Source organism: Lucilia cuprina, chromosome 2, assembly GCF_022045245.1.
Source record: "Lucilia cuprina isolate Lc7/37 chromosome 2, ASM2204524v1, whole genome shotgun sequence".
Lineage (NCBI taxonomy): Eukaryota > Metazoa > Arthropoda > Insecta > Diptera > Calliphoridae > Lucilia > Lucilia cuprina.
This window is the reverse complement of record NC_060950.1, coordinates 3,868,717-3,882,229: the sequence shown is the minus strand read 5'-3', so window position 1 is coordinate 3,882,229 and position 13,513 is coordinate 3,868,717. Positions and strand designations below refer to the sequence as shown.

At 29.1% G+C, this 13,513-nt stretch overlaps 3 protein-coding genes across 5 annotated transcripts in view; 1 reads left to right on the top strand and 2 right to left on the bottom strand.

Moving 5' to 3' along the window:
- LOC111681402 overlaps nucleotides 1–3,621 on the bottom strand; it is a 28,241-nt gene extending 24,620 nt beyond the window's left edge. The window contains exon 1 of one of the 2 annotated variants that reach the window (XM_046952014.1): nucleotides 2,970–3,621. In XM_046952014.1, the coding sequence (XP_046807970.1) occupies nucleotides 2,970–3,156 (187 nt within the window). In that variant the 5' untranslated portion in view covers nucleotides 3,157–3,621. The remainder of the gene's footprint in view (nucleotides 1–2,969) is intronic. The other variant, XM_023443170.2, reaches the window with a different exon arrangement.
- LOC111680544 (protein pinocchio) overlaps nucleotides 1–13,513 on the top strand; it is a 106,457-nt gene that overhangs the window by 43,988 nt on the left and 48,956 nt on the right. The window contains exon 1 of one of the 2 annotated variants that reach the window (XM_046952029.1): nucleotides 10,290–10,349. The exons of the other annotated variant lie outside the window; for it this stretch is intronic. The gene's annotated coding sequence lies outside the window, so the exon portion shown is untranslated. Of the gene's footprint in view, nucleotides 1–10,289; nucleotides 10,350–13,513 lie in introns of those variants that run through there. 2 annotated transcript variants of the gene reach the window in all.
- Nucleotides 6,588–9,260, bottom strand: LOC111681391 (TBC1 domain family member 23). The gene is made up of 3 exons (XM_023443156.2): nucleotides 9,059–9,260; nucleotides 7,945–8,836; nucleotides 6,588–7,886 (listed from the first exon to the last, which is right to left on the bottom strand). The coding sequence occupies exons 1-3, from the start codon at nucleotides 9,073–9,075 to the stop codon at nucleotides 6,660–6,662; spliced, it is 2,136 nt and encodes a 711-aa protein (XP_023298924.2). The 5' UTR covers nucleotides 9,076–9,260; the 3' UTR covers nucleotides 6,588–6,659.

The window sequence follows — 13,513 nt, the reverse complement described above, 5'->3', positions numbered from 1 at the left end:
GATCTTAGTTTTCTACTGTGACAAATTGGGTTTAGTTAGTTAGTTAGTTTGAAAGGAGGATGTATACACATCGAATCAGAAGAAATACACCTAGGCCTATATCGAGCTTGTTGTGCGCTCCTTAACCAGTGCCACAGTTGGGAATCGAACCTATCACCTCCGGTCTACCAGACTAGAACACTAACCACTAACCTACCGGAGGCCACACTACATTACATCAGCTAATGCTGTGGAAACGTTGCTAGATATTCCACCCATTTAAACATATTTAAGATATGAGGTGGCGCTTGCAGCCGAGCGGATCTTTACGTTAGGCGAATTGGAAGATTATACACTATCATCGGACGTGCCTGGTCGCATACCAGATAGAGAATTTGTCGGATACTTTAAAACGCTAATCCCAAATAGAATGTCTTGGTAAAGCGGGAAACTAGAGCAAATACCACTAGAAATCCGTGAATGTAATAGCTTTAAAGGTAAGGGAGCTCTTGGAGTTCGACGCAACAAAAGCTGAATTAAAAATAAGGGTGAGAGAATCCGACAAGGCCTCTTTGAATTATGAAACGGTGGGTTGAACCACAAAAAATCCTATTCTGAGTGGACACACAGGATTACGAGCACATCTAAATAAAATTGACCGTGTGGGTTCAGACGAATGTAGAGCATGTGGAGATGACAGTGAAACTCTGCAGCACTTCCTTTGCCACTGTCAGGCATACGTCCGATTCCAAATGAACACCAAAGTGTTTGTAATGTTTTAACAACGTCCGTTGTCAATAGTGAGCTTACCAAGTTTGTTAACAACAGATGTGTATAAAATTTGGATTTCGATTTTAAAACGAATTGTTAAAATGTTGACAACATAGTGTTGTCTTACGTATGTATATACTTTAACAACGGATTCTATTGAAAAATTAGAAACACTTTGGTGTTAATTTGCTACCAGGCGTTTCTTTTTCGCTCTGTGAACGGACAAATGTTATAAAAGTTTAGCAGGAAAAAGTTTAAATGGATAAAGTGTGTCTACAGAAAAATTTTTACGGACATAGTTTTGCTGCAGAAAATTTAATCGAGATAAAGTTTTATGTTTTAAAATTCTACAGAAAAGTTTTTACCGACATAGTTTTGCTGCAGAAAATTTAATCGAGATAAAGTTTTATGTTTTAAAATTCTATCAGAAGTTTTTTGTCTATATAAAGTTTTTCTTTAAAAACTTCTCTATAGAATCATGGATCTTTATTTGCATAAAATTGCTTATAAAAAATTGTAAACTTTTCGATAGAAAAACATTTTCAAGATAAACTTTTTATTAGAAAAACTTCATTCGGATATATTGAAGACAAGAAAACTTATCCATATAAATTTTTTATAGATTTACCCGGATAAAGTTTTTCCATCTCATGTATATTCGAAAAAAAGTTTTTTTTTTCACATAAAGTTGTTCTGTAAAAAAGTTATTTGGATAAAATTTTTGTATTGAAAACTTTCTACAGATTCTATAGATTATTTTATAAGGATAAAGGAAGATTCAAAAGAAGATAATTTTTAAAACTTAAAAGAAACTAAATGCAACCTGTCACTTTTACTTTCGACTTTTATTTAATTGATTTAATTAATTTTAGTGTTTAAATATCATTATTTTTTTAAATCTAACAAAACATTTATTTTTCTCTTAAACAATATACTCTAAGGGCCTGTCTGTCGGTTTTGTGTGTATTTAAGAATGTGTTTTTTGTCTTCTGTTAAGGATTTGCGTTAACCTTTGACCTTTTAATAATAATCTTTTCATGTTGCTTAAAATTAAAAATGTATGACAGTCAAAAAATAATAAATAAATGTAATGCTAATAGAAAATACAGTAAAATCTTTAATGATTTTTTGCAAAAGATTTATTAGAAATTTAAATGTAAACGTTTTTATAGAATAATAATAAATTTATAAAAAAAATCTAGAACAAATAGAACATTTTATTGAAACAAACTTTTTTTTAGAAAAAACAATTTTTTTGGAAATAAAGTTTATTTATTCGAATAAATGTTTTTGTTAACATCAACTTACTATAACTTCTATAGAAAGGTTTGTCAAACCCTTTTCTATAACTTACTATAACTTCTATAGAAAGGTTTGTCAAAACCTTTTCAAAACAAAGCACAATTCCAGCAGAATGTGAACGAGATTTTTAATTTGGATAAAATTTTCTTTAGAAAATTCGAATCCGTTTAAGTTTTCTAAAGGAAACTTTAATAGGAAAAGGATAAATTCGTCCTTAAAAAAATAATTAGGATTAACTTAATACAGTATAAAGAAAAATTTATACGTATAAATTTTTTTATAGAAAAGTTTATCCGGGTGAAGTTTTCCCTTAAAAAGTGTTTTTTATATGAATATTACCCGGATGAAGTTTTCTTATAGAAAAGTAAATCCGGATGAAATTTTCTTACAGAGTAGTTTATCCATTTGAACTTTTTCTAAAAAACATCGTGTAAAATATTTGTATAGAAATGTTTATCGGGACATAGTTTTTCAATTGAAAAATTAATCCTGATAGATTTTTTTCTATAGAATGGTTTATCAGGATAAAGTTTTTCAATTGGAAACTTTTATAGAAAAGGTTTTTATACAAAAGTTATTATTATACAAAACGTAAGTTAAAGTTTTTTTATTAGAAACAATTTTCAAATAATTTTTTATTTGTTTGAATAAAAATAAGTTTTTTTTTTCAATTATCCTAAACAACAAATAAAGACAAAAAAAAATACTAAAACTTTATTAATAATATCACTGCGGACGGATATACAAGAAGGCTCAAAACCAAAATACCAGCTGCTTATTTATAACCACTAAAAACTGAATAAAAACATATGTTTTCCAAGTTAGTTCATTTGGAAATTTTACCAACATAATGTTCTTTAACATTTTATTTAGAAAAATAAAATCTAAACATTTAACAAAATTCAAAAAACACTTACCTTTAGTCATAACATTGTTATTATTGTGATTTTTATTAGAATCTGCGTGATTTTGTTGAGCATTTGAGGCCAATTCGGAGTTTTGTACCAAAACAGATGTTGGCACTGAAGCAACAGTTGCAATTAAGGCCAACCACAAAAATAGTTTAAAACTATTTATTGATCGTAAATAAAAATATAATTTCATATTGTTTTAGTTTATTCCTGTTTTAGGTAAATTCCTGTTTTAGGTTAAAAGGTTTAATTTTAATTTTATTAAGTTCAAAACACTTTCTCAAAAAAAATTGCACTTTAATAATTTCACTTTTTATTTCAGTTATAATTTACAAAAAAATCTTCACTAAATGTTTTTTTTCAAATTATTTTGGTTAGAATTTCCAGGATATGTTTACAGCACCAGAGTCCTGTATGAACTGCTAAAATATTTAACAAAGCAACAGTTTTTATTGTATTTTTGGCCTCAATTTGTTATTTGGCTTTTTTGTGTTGTTCTTGTCGGTCGTTCTTTCGTTCGTTCGATATTCATTCAACAGCCAGCAGTATAAAAAAAAAACAAAAACAATATTGAAAGAAAAGTGTAAAAACAACAGCAACAATATAAATTTACGTAGGGGGCAAGGCAACCCCGGGCTTGGTTGAATATATTGTAAGTGTTACTCTTACCGACACTGACACTCACATATAACTACTCTCGCATTTTTATTTGTTTTGTCATACTCATCTCTATAATGTTTATCGCAGCAGGTTGTTGTTGTCGTCGTTGTTGCTGCTGTTTTATTTCCCATTTTTTTTGTTCAACTCCTGTTACAAACACAGTTACCAACATTTACATACATTCTTTACTTTCATTCATTTCCCAGCCAATATTACCTTTTAAAAGTGTGGCCATTTTAGCTTTTTAAATCAAATTTTTTTCTACAATTTTTTTTAGAAAAGTTTTAATTTTTCCACCAATTACTATTCGAATAAACTTTTCTTTAGAAAAGCCTTATACGAATAAACTTTTCTATAGAAAAACTTTTCTAAAGAAAAAAATTTTACTTTTCTTTACTTTTCTATTGAAAGACTTTATCCAAATAAACTTTCCTATACAAAAACTCTATTCAGGAAATATTTTCTAAAGTAAACTTTTGTTGGACTTTATTTCAATACTCTTTTATAGAAATACTTTATCCGAACACACTTTTCTATTAAAAATCTTTATTCGGATAAACTTTTCTATAGAAAATCTTTTTTTTAGACAGTTTAATAAAGAAAAACCTTTTTCCGCATCAACTTTTCTATAGAAAAACTTTATCCGGATACATTTTTATGAAGAAAAACTTAATCGGGACTTTATCCGAATACTCTTCTAAAAATATCCGTACAAATCTTTCTACAAAAAAACTTTATCCGGATAAACAAACTTTTCTATTAAAAACCTTTATTCGGATAAACTTTTCTACAGAAAATCTTTATTTAGATACAGTTTAAAAAGAAAAACTTAATATAGGCTTTATCCGAATACTCTTCTATAAAAGTGTTTTATCCGTACAAACTTTTCTACAAAAACTTTTATCTGGAAAAGTTTTTTGAATAAAAACTTTATCTGAATTAACTCTTTTTATAAAAAAAGACTTTATCCGGATAAACTTTTCCACAGAAAATTTTTATACCGATAAACTTCTCTACAGCTAATTTTATCCTAATAAATAGGTCCACCTTTACGCAGGTCTCCAGTTATTTTCCATCAAATAAAATTTCTCTAATTTAAGCGTTTTTTAACCTAAAACAATACGCAACATCACCTCAAATGTATGACTGACAAAAAACCGAAAACAAAAAACCTGCCTAGTTTTCTCTTGATTTTCTTATCTACGTCATTGATACTAAAAATCAACGTATGGTTGTGTATGTGGCTGATAACCGCAATTTTTATTCCATCACTTCATCTATAGTGTGTCTATGAGGTTACGTCTTTGCCAGCTTAAAGGGAAATGGGGAAAAAATAAAATGAAAATAAAAAGAAAAACTTTTAGAGAGAGTTATTTATTTTTTTTTAATTCGTTAATGATTTATTTTGTCATGCGTAGTTTGAATGTATGCGGAGTCAATAAAAAAAGGAAATAAATTTAAAGCTTTTTAAAGATGGTTTTTGTCTGGGTTGTTTTAAAAATATGCATTATCACATCATCTGAAGGATATACACAAGTTGTTTTTCTTAACTTTTCTTTTCCAAAATAATAATTTATCCGAATAAACTTTTTGACAACAAAATCTTTATCCGAAGAAGAATGATTTTATCTACCTAATCTTATTATGGAAAAGCTTTTACTGGCAACTTTTCTATACAAAAAACTTGATCCAGAGAAACTTTTTTACTATAGAATAAACAGTTCTTTAGAAAAACCTTATCCGACAAACATTTCTACAGAAAACTTTATTCAAATAAACATTTATATAGAAAAACTTTATCCAAATAAACATTTATATAGAACTTTATCCGGATAAACTTTTCTATAGAAAAACTTTATCCGGATAAGTATTTTTATAGGAAAACTTTATTCGGATAAGCATTTTTATAGGAAAACTTTATCCGGATAGGAATTTCTATAGAAAAACATTATACGAATAAATTTTCTATAGAAGTTTATCCGTATAAACTTTTCTATAGAAAAACTTTTTCCAAAACTTTTTCTATAGAAAAATATTATACGGATACATTTTCTATTGAAAAACATGATCCGGATAAATTTTCTATCAAAAAACTTGATACGGATAAACTTTCTAATGAAAAACTTTATCCGGATAAACTTTTCTATAGAAAAACTTTATCCGTATAAACTTTTCTATAGAAAAACTTTATCCGTATAAACTTTTCTATAGAAAAACTTTATCCGTATAAACTTTTATATAGAAAAACTTTATCCGGATAAACTTTTCTATAGAAAAACTCTATCCGGATAAACTTTTCTATAGAAAAACTCTATCTGGATAAACTTTTCTATAGAAAAAATTTATCCGGATAAACTTTTCTATAGAAAGCCTTTATTCGGTTAAACTTTTCTATAGAAAAACTTTATCCGGTTAAACTTTTATGTAGAAAAACTTTATCCAGATCAACTTTTCTATAGAAAAACATTACCCGCAGTACATCAAAGTTGTCAAACGAAGAAAAATGCCGATTGGAACTGAAAACCAGAATATGGCTAATTAAAAAGTTTATAAAGATATTTAATATATAAATCTGACCGAAATTGGTTATAAAAATCTAAAATAATAAAAAACAAAAAAGGAACAAGCACATCAATAAGAAAAAAACGTCTGAAATAGTTTTAAAAAAACAATTTAATTTTCTTTCTAAAATGGAATAAACAGAGTAAAATAAAAACATATTAGCAACTTAAAATTAAATTAAATATAAAAACTGTTAGTTAAAGGAAAAAAACATGGAAATGGTGAAGCAGAAAAAAAGTCATCTCTAAAATATTAAAAAAAAACTTGTGTATGTTTGTAAGTACCGCCTTGTGGTTCGGGGGATTCCAAAAACTTGAAAAATAACAATAACTTTTTTTAATGAAAACGTTATAAATTTTAAATACAAATCTTTATAACACTTTCATTATAAGAAATAATAAATTTTTGGATTTCTTGCTCTAATATATTTTGTTTTACTTTTATTCTAAAAATCTACGTAAAATTACACAACAATTACGTTAATTTAGAACCATCCAATGTCTGAACAATATGCTTAGATACTATAGCTGTAGCTTCACTAGCATTTGGTATTAGAAAACGATCCATATCGGTTATAAGAAGACCATCACCATCGGGAAAACCGTATTTGAATGTGATTAAATCACGATGCCTTTTTTTGGCGGTAATTTTAACAATACTCGCTAAAGGACGTCGTACTATAATCTGTGCTTGACCCTTGCCCAATTCACGTAACACTATCAAATGTGTGGGTGTTATAATCAAATGCGAATCATACATATAGCCATTGATGTGCACTTCTTGACATTTGAAAGCATTCATAATGTCGGGAGATTTTAAATAGTTATTTAAGGTAACAATTTCTTTAGCATCACCCGGTAATTTTGTTGCTGCATTTGCGGGTGAATCCCGGTTGTCGTCTTGTATATTATTTCCTCCTTCTAAGTCACCATCGTGTTCGTCATCAATACTGAAAACAGGTGCCACGTTGCGATAACGTTTACCATTTCTATCAGCTGCTGAGACATGACGTTGTTGTACAGCTGCTTGAGTACCAGCCTCACCGGTGGCTGTTGTGGCACTAGCACCATTTGTAGGATTCACAATAATGTCTAATAGTTTGCCTTTAACTTCGGCCGATTTCAATTTCATTACTTGAGAGAAGCGATTAAAGAAATCCGAGGAAGAACCTTGTTTACTATTTGCATCTCTTTTTGCTTGTCCTGCCTTAGATCTCATTTGTACGCCCTGTATTTCTGTAGAGCTACTCTTACAGCATACCATACATTTTTTAGGATCATGATCCTCTAGACAATCAGCCATATGATCACCAAAATAGTCGTGTATAGCATTATAGCCACCACTAAGCAGTGACACATATTGGGTGTTCTTTTGTAGAAATGAGGCTACCACCATATGTGTATACTGATCCTCTTCAACACGACCACTGCCCATAAAACATAAATGCTCACCACCAGCATTTGAATTGGCCTCTATAGATTGACGTTGCGCTGATAACAAGCCTTGGACGGCGGTAGCAAATGCTACCGGTTCTTGCAGCATTAAATTACAATCTAAATGAAAAGCTGTAGAAAGATGGCCGGCATTGTATTGATCTGCTGGCCGACAGTCAACTAAAAAGAAGCGTACAGCATCCGGTGATGTTAAATCAATCGATGAATTTTCTACTAATTCATAAACGGAAACGGGAAGACATAGTGCCTAGAAGAAATATTAAATTTTGTAAATGGAATTTAAAAAATATGTATTTCTTTCTCACCTGTGACACTAGACAAGGTTCCTCTTGGGTTCTCTTTTCGTTTTGTTTACCATACAAAGCCTTAAGGAAATCAGTTTTAAATGAACTGGGTGTTTTCATTGAATAGTATTGAGCCAATGAGCAAAAATCAACTACATCATCGGTATCCAAAGCACAAGGCATATTGGATAAAAATTTAATAATACTTTCTTTGGGAGCATCTTTCATGGCTAAAATTTGATCTCGTCCATTAATAAGAATAATCAAACCCAAGAAAAATACTAAAAATGGATCAGCATGTTGGAAATACAAATCCCACATGGAAAGTATTACGGATAAACCACAGCTAGAGGCAAATATGCATTGAAACCACTGCTGCGAATACAAGTCGGGTGAAATCTTTTTGGTATCCAACATGGTACATAACTCTGGATCATGATAAAGTATTAGCAAGCGAAAGACATGAAAAACATTTCCTTTTGGTTTGCAGCCCTTGGGTATATAGTTGTCACGTATGGCTTCGAAGAGATTGTAGGTATCGGAACGATTTAGTTTTAGGGCCAACAACGGCAGCAGCAATTCAATCCAACCATTGTCGCTTTCATATTGAAGATTACGATTTTTGCAATAAAATGTTAAAATTGATTCTAGATCCGATAAAACCGAGACTTTATCCTCGTCATCATTGCCTATACGTTCCACCATTTTGTGGCAGTCTTCACGTAATTTGTTTTGAAAAGGCAAGTCGTAAATCTCATTAAACAGAGACATCTGGTCACTTTTGTGTCTTACATCCAGACACACTTGCCATACATCTGGTCTAAGCGCCTCAGGTATTGCTTTACCTTGGCATATCGCATAAATGTCATTGACATTGCAGTCGTCCAATAGAGCAGACTCCAATTCTATGAGCCTACAAAGGGAGAGGAATGTAAGAAACAAAAAACTTTTTTATAAAATGACTCATATTTGGCAACATTATTAACAAAAGTATTTGTAGGCCAAGGAATCAATCGACTATCTTTGTTACACTATTTATTATCTTTTAACAAAAATACCTACACACAAACTACCAAATAGAGATAAGAAATTTACAAATTGCATATTTGTCTCCAATTTTTTTTTCACAACTTACCACAAATTGTCATCCATTTTTTATTAACAATCTTTGTATAATATGTAACTTCTTTACAATAACATGAAACAAGACACCATAAGTTTTGAAATTTTAATAATAACAGTTAGATTTAATTATGGAAAACAATTCAAATTGCCAAAAACATTGAGAAAATTTCTTTAAAATTTTCTTATTTGACTTCGTTTTTTTTCTATTTGTTTTTTTTTTCTCTTTTCTTATAAGAATATAAATTGACGTAAACTGTTAACTGTCAAAAATAAAAACATTTACTTATGGCAATTCTATAATGATTTAATGTGTTATCACTAGGCAGTGAATGCCAGAAAAAAAACAACAAATTTGAAAGTTTTTAACAGTTTAATTTTTTTGGAGTATCTTTTGGGATTTATCGAAATATATCTATAAAGTGGACTTTATATCACATTTAATTTTGTAGACAACATTTATGCCTTTCATATGATATATACATATCCGATAATTTTAATGTATGAATGAATGTAGGTTTCTAAATTAACATTTTTAAAAACACTGAGTTTTATCAAATGCAATTATACAGCCGAATTACTAAACTATGCCCGATATGTATTATTTAAAAGGATATACTTTTCCTGTTTCTATTTCAGACATTAAAGGATTATTCATAATTTTTAATAACAAAATTGAAAAACGGCGTTTAAGTGTGTCAGCCTCCGCCGTTGTAAATATTTGTCGGCTCAGCTCTTTGTTTTGTGAGTGTTGTGTTTTTTCTTTAAAAAAACAACTGAATATTTTTGCTCAAGTTTTAAATTCTTGTAATTAACAAATAATTGCCAAATATTTAAGTAGTTTGTGAATTAAAATATTGCTATAAATTGTTTTAAAGACTTTATATAAAAGAATTGTGGTGTTTTTGGTGGATAGTGTTTGTTGTAAAAAAAACTTGTCTGCCGAAGAAGAAAGAAAAAACGAAAAATAATTAAGACGTGTTTGTGTGTGTGTGTTTTCTTTACAACTGAATAGTTTTGCTAAAGTTTTAAATTCTTAAAATCTATAAATAATTGCCAAATTTTATTGTAATTTGCATATTAAAATATAAATATTAGTTATTTAATTGTTATTATTAAATTAAATAAAATATTTGTGGTGTTTTTGTTGAAATTTGTTGTAGGAGAGTGTTTGTTGTAAAAAAAAACTTGTCTGCCGCGTTTCTTCCGTGTAATAAAAAACATTTTTGCATAAATTAAAATAATTTTGCACTTCTCTTTTTTCAATTTACTTAAAATTGCTGTTAAACTTTTTATAAAGCTAAGTAAGTATTTTTTTAATATTATTTGCAAGCATATTGTTAAACTTCCAAAAACTTTCCCTTTGAGGTTTACTTCATTTTTTTTTTTTTTTTTGTTTGTTTGGTGATAATTTTTTTGTCTTCAGTTTTTTGGCATCATTTACAATTTGTTCCCATGCCTTTTATAAATGCTGTTAGCATGGTTGCCATAAAACGACGCATGCCTTTGTAGGTTTTGCATCAATTTGTTTTTGTTGTATGTATTGCTTCCTCTAAGATGTATTGTTGTAGGACTCTGATTGTTTGTATTTTGTTTTTTAAAGTGTGAGATGTTGTTGGTGTTCTTAACTTGTCTTGCGATGCTATTTGTGTAAACCTTTGCACTTTATTAAGACCTAATGTAGCTAACGTTTTAAATGCTAAGTTTTTGTTTGCAAATTTTCCATTATAATTATTGGGTGAGAGCGTAAGTTGTTTTCCTAAGATTTTCACATGATACCTAAACATTTTTTGCCTTAGAAGTTATATGGAAACTATTAGGTTGATAAAGTGACCCACAAATCTATCTATATGTGTACGACTTTGACCTGTTAGTTGTAGCAGTTCCTTAAGTTAAAATGGAATTCAGCAGCAACTGTTGCTAAATTGACAATCTTTGGACGATTGAAAATAGAGTCATTTTAGAGGGAGATCCAATTCTCGTGCAAAAAATACGTTTTAGTTCTTAAAGATGCTTTTTTGGAAAGTGAAATATGTATTGTAATTTGTTGTCCAGGCTTAGTGCACTCAAATGTCTTATTTTAAGAATAATTGACTTTTCGGTCTTTAATATTTTGAGTCCCTGATGTTCCATTTTTAAAAAATAAAATTTTTCAAATGCCTTTGTTTCGATTTGGTTCATAAACTCTTCGCAAACTTTCTTTCTTAGTTAAATATAAACTTATTTTCTACTAAAAATAAAGTTAATAAACAACACAACTAAAATTCAATTTAAATATGTATCTGTCTTATGTATTTATATCATTTAAGAAATTTTCTTGCATTTTAACATTTTTCAAATTGACCCAATTTAAGAAACAAGAATATTATATTTGTTGGCTCATAACGGCAACTGAAATATATGATAATGTCATCATACAAACTACTTATCAGACATACAATCTCAAATACACAACACCCTTCCATATGAACGTTAAAAATATACATACATCCATGCGTCTACCCGTTGCACCATTTAACCATGACCAACATTAAAATGTTTTTGAAGAGCAACCAAGCTAAATCCAAGTACACAAATAAATGTGCTACACAACTAACTTAGGTATTAGGAGTATAACGTTTAGACAATTTTTAATTTTCTTATAAAAATTTCTTAAATTTTCATTAACCAGATTCTATCCAAGACAATTGTAAGAAGAAGAATATGTTTATCTCTTTTTAAAGTTAAGTACTTAAAATTATAGTTTTAGGCTCCAATTTTGGTTATCACCCTATTGTATGTATTATAAACTATTAAAATAATAACAACTACACGCATCTATGCATAAAACTAACAACTGTTCTTTTTACACAACTATTACATACATATGTATGTATACATGGCCATATATACACAATATATAATGCAACAATTGTTGTTTTATTTAAATATTTGAAAACACTTTATTGATTTTCTATTTTAAATGCACATTTTTAAGTGCATGAATGTGTACGATTATACAAACAAACCATCAATTGGAAAAGCGCCTGCGTTGCAAAATTGTTTTAAGTTGGCACTCTATATAAAGTTGTTTTATTAAATCTAAATAGAATGCAATAGAAAATTTCAAATTATTTTATATAGATTTTGATCGAAATAGTATCAAAAACAAAGATTAATACTTATCACGTTTTAGTATTAGTTGGAACTTTTAAATAGGTTTAGGTTCAGATGTAGAAAGGTTATGCAAGATAAAAATGTGTGTAGCGGACTATATGGTCTCCGAGTGGATATACTATATCCATTCGCAGACCATTGTGATTAGGGTTTTATAAATCGACTTTTGAATAATCGAACAATCGACTTTTTGTCGAAAAAAGTCGAAATGTCATAGTCGACAATTTTGTTCCAAAAAAGTCTATAACTTGACTATGGTCTGTAAAAAAGTCGACTTTGTTAATAAAAGTCGAAAGGTCTGAATGTCAAAAAGTCTAAAAGTCGATGGGTCGAAAAAAGTCGAAAAAAAGTCGAATAAAGTCGTAAAAAGTCGAAAAAAGTCGAAAACTCGAAAATTGTAGAAACAAGTCAAAAATAGTCAAAAAACTTAAAAAAGAAGTAGAAATAAGTCAAAAACTCTAAAATAGTCGGAAAAACTCGGAAAAAGTCAAAAAATTGTCAAAAATATTTAAAAAGTCAAAAAAATCAAAAAGTCGAAAAAATCAAAAAGTCGAAAAAAGTCGGAAAAAACCGAAAAGTCTACTTTTTATAAAATACTTATAGTCGAAAAATCTAAATGTCGACTTTTAATTAAATGAAAAAAGTCGAAAGGTCGAAAAATCGACTTTTCATAAAATGCAAAAAATCGACTTTTAACTAAATGAAAAAAGTCGACATTTCGTTTCAACTATAGAACCCTAATTGTGATTCCCTTCGAAAGAGTGAATATTCGAAAACATACAAAAACAATAACTCTAAAAGAAAAACTAGAAATAATCAAGAAAAATATAGTTAAAAAAATAAGTAAACATTAAATGATAGCATTTTTAGTAGCTCACCTTTAGAAGTGTTCTTTGCCTATCAGGCCTCCTCTTCAATTGAATTCGTTTATACCTATCACCTTCATAAGAACGCTACACTAAGTTTGTTCGACAAAAAGCAATGTATTCGAAAAAAAACAAAGGTTTTCATTTACGTCTAATCACCTGGTTTTCTCTATTTTGTCTTTCGTCACGGATGTACTCTTTGTAAACGAGGGTGAAAACAATCGTCACTTTAGTGTTCCCTTTATAATGGTAAACACGAAATAGTGGACACTTAAAAAATAAACATAAGTTTTTTGCTGTCTCTTCGTAATCTGTGGGGTTGGGATTGACTTCCTTTTAGGACAAGCACAGGTGGCTAGAGCCTAAATTTGACTTTGCGACCGAACTGCTGTTTGAGATGTAAAGTAAAATATGACTACAATGAAGGGTATATACGATTCGATACT

Bases quoted from the DNA above. Each gene is read 5' to 3' on its own strand.
- LOC111681391 (XM_023443156.2), bottom strand. The intron at 7,887-7,944 runs GTGAGAAAGAAA...TATTTCTTCTAG, and splicing joins AACCTTGTCTAGTGTCACAG to GCACTATGTCTTCCCGTTTC.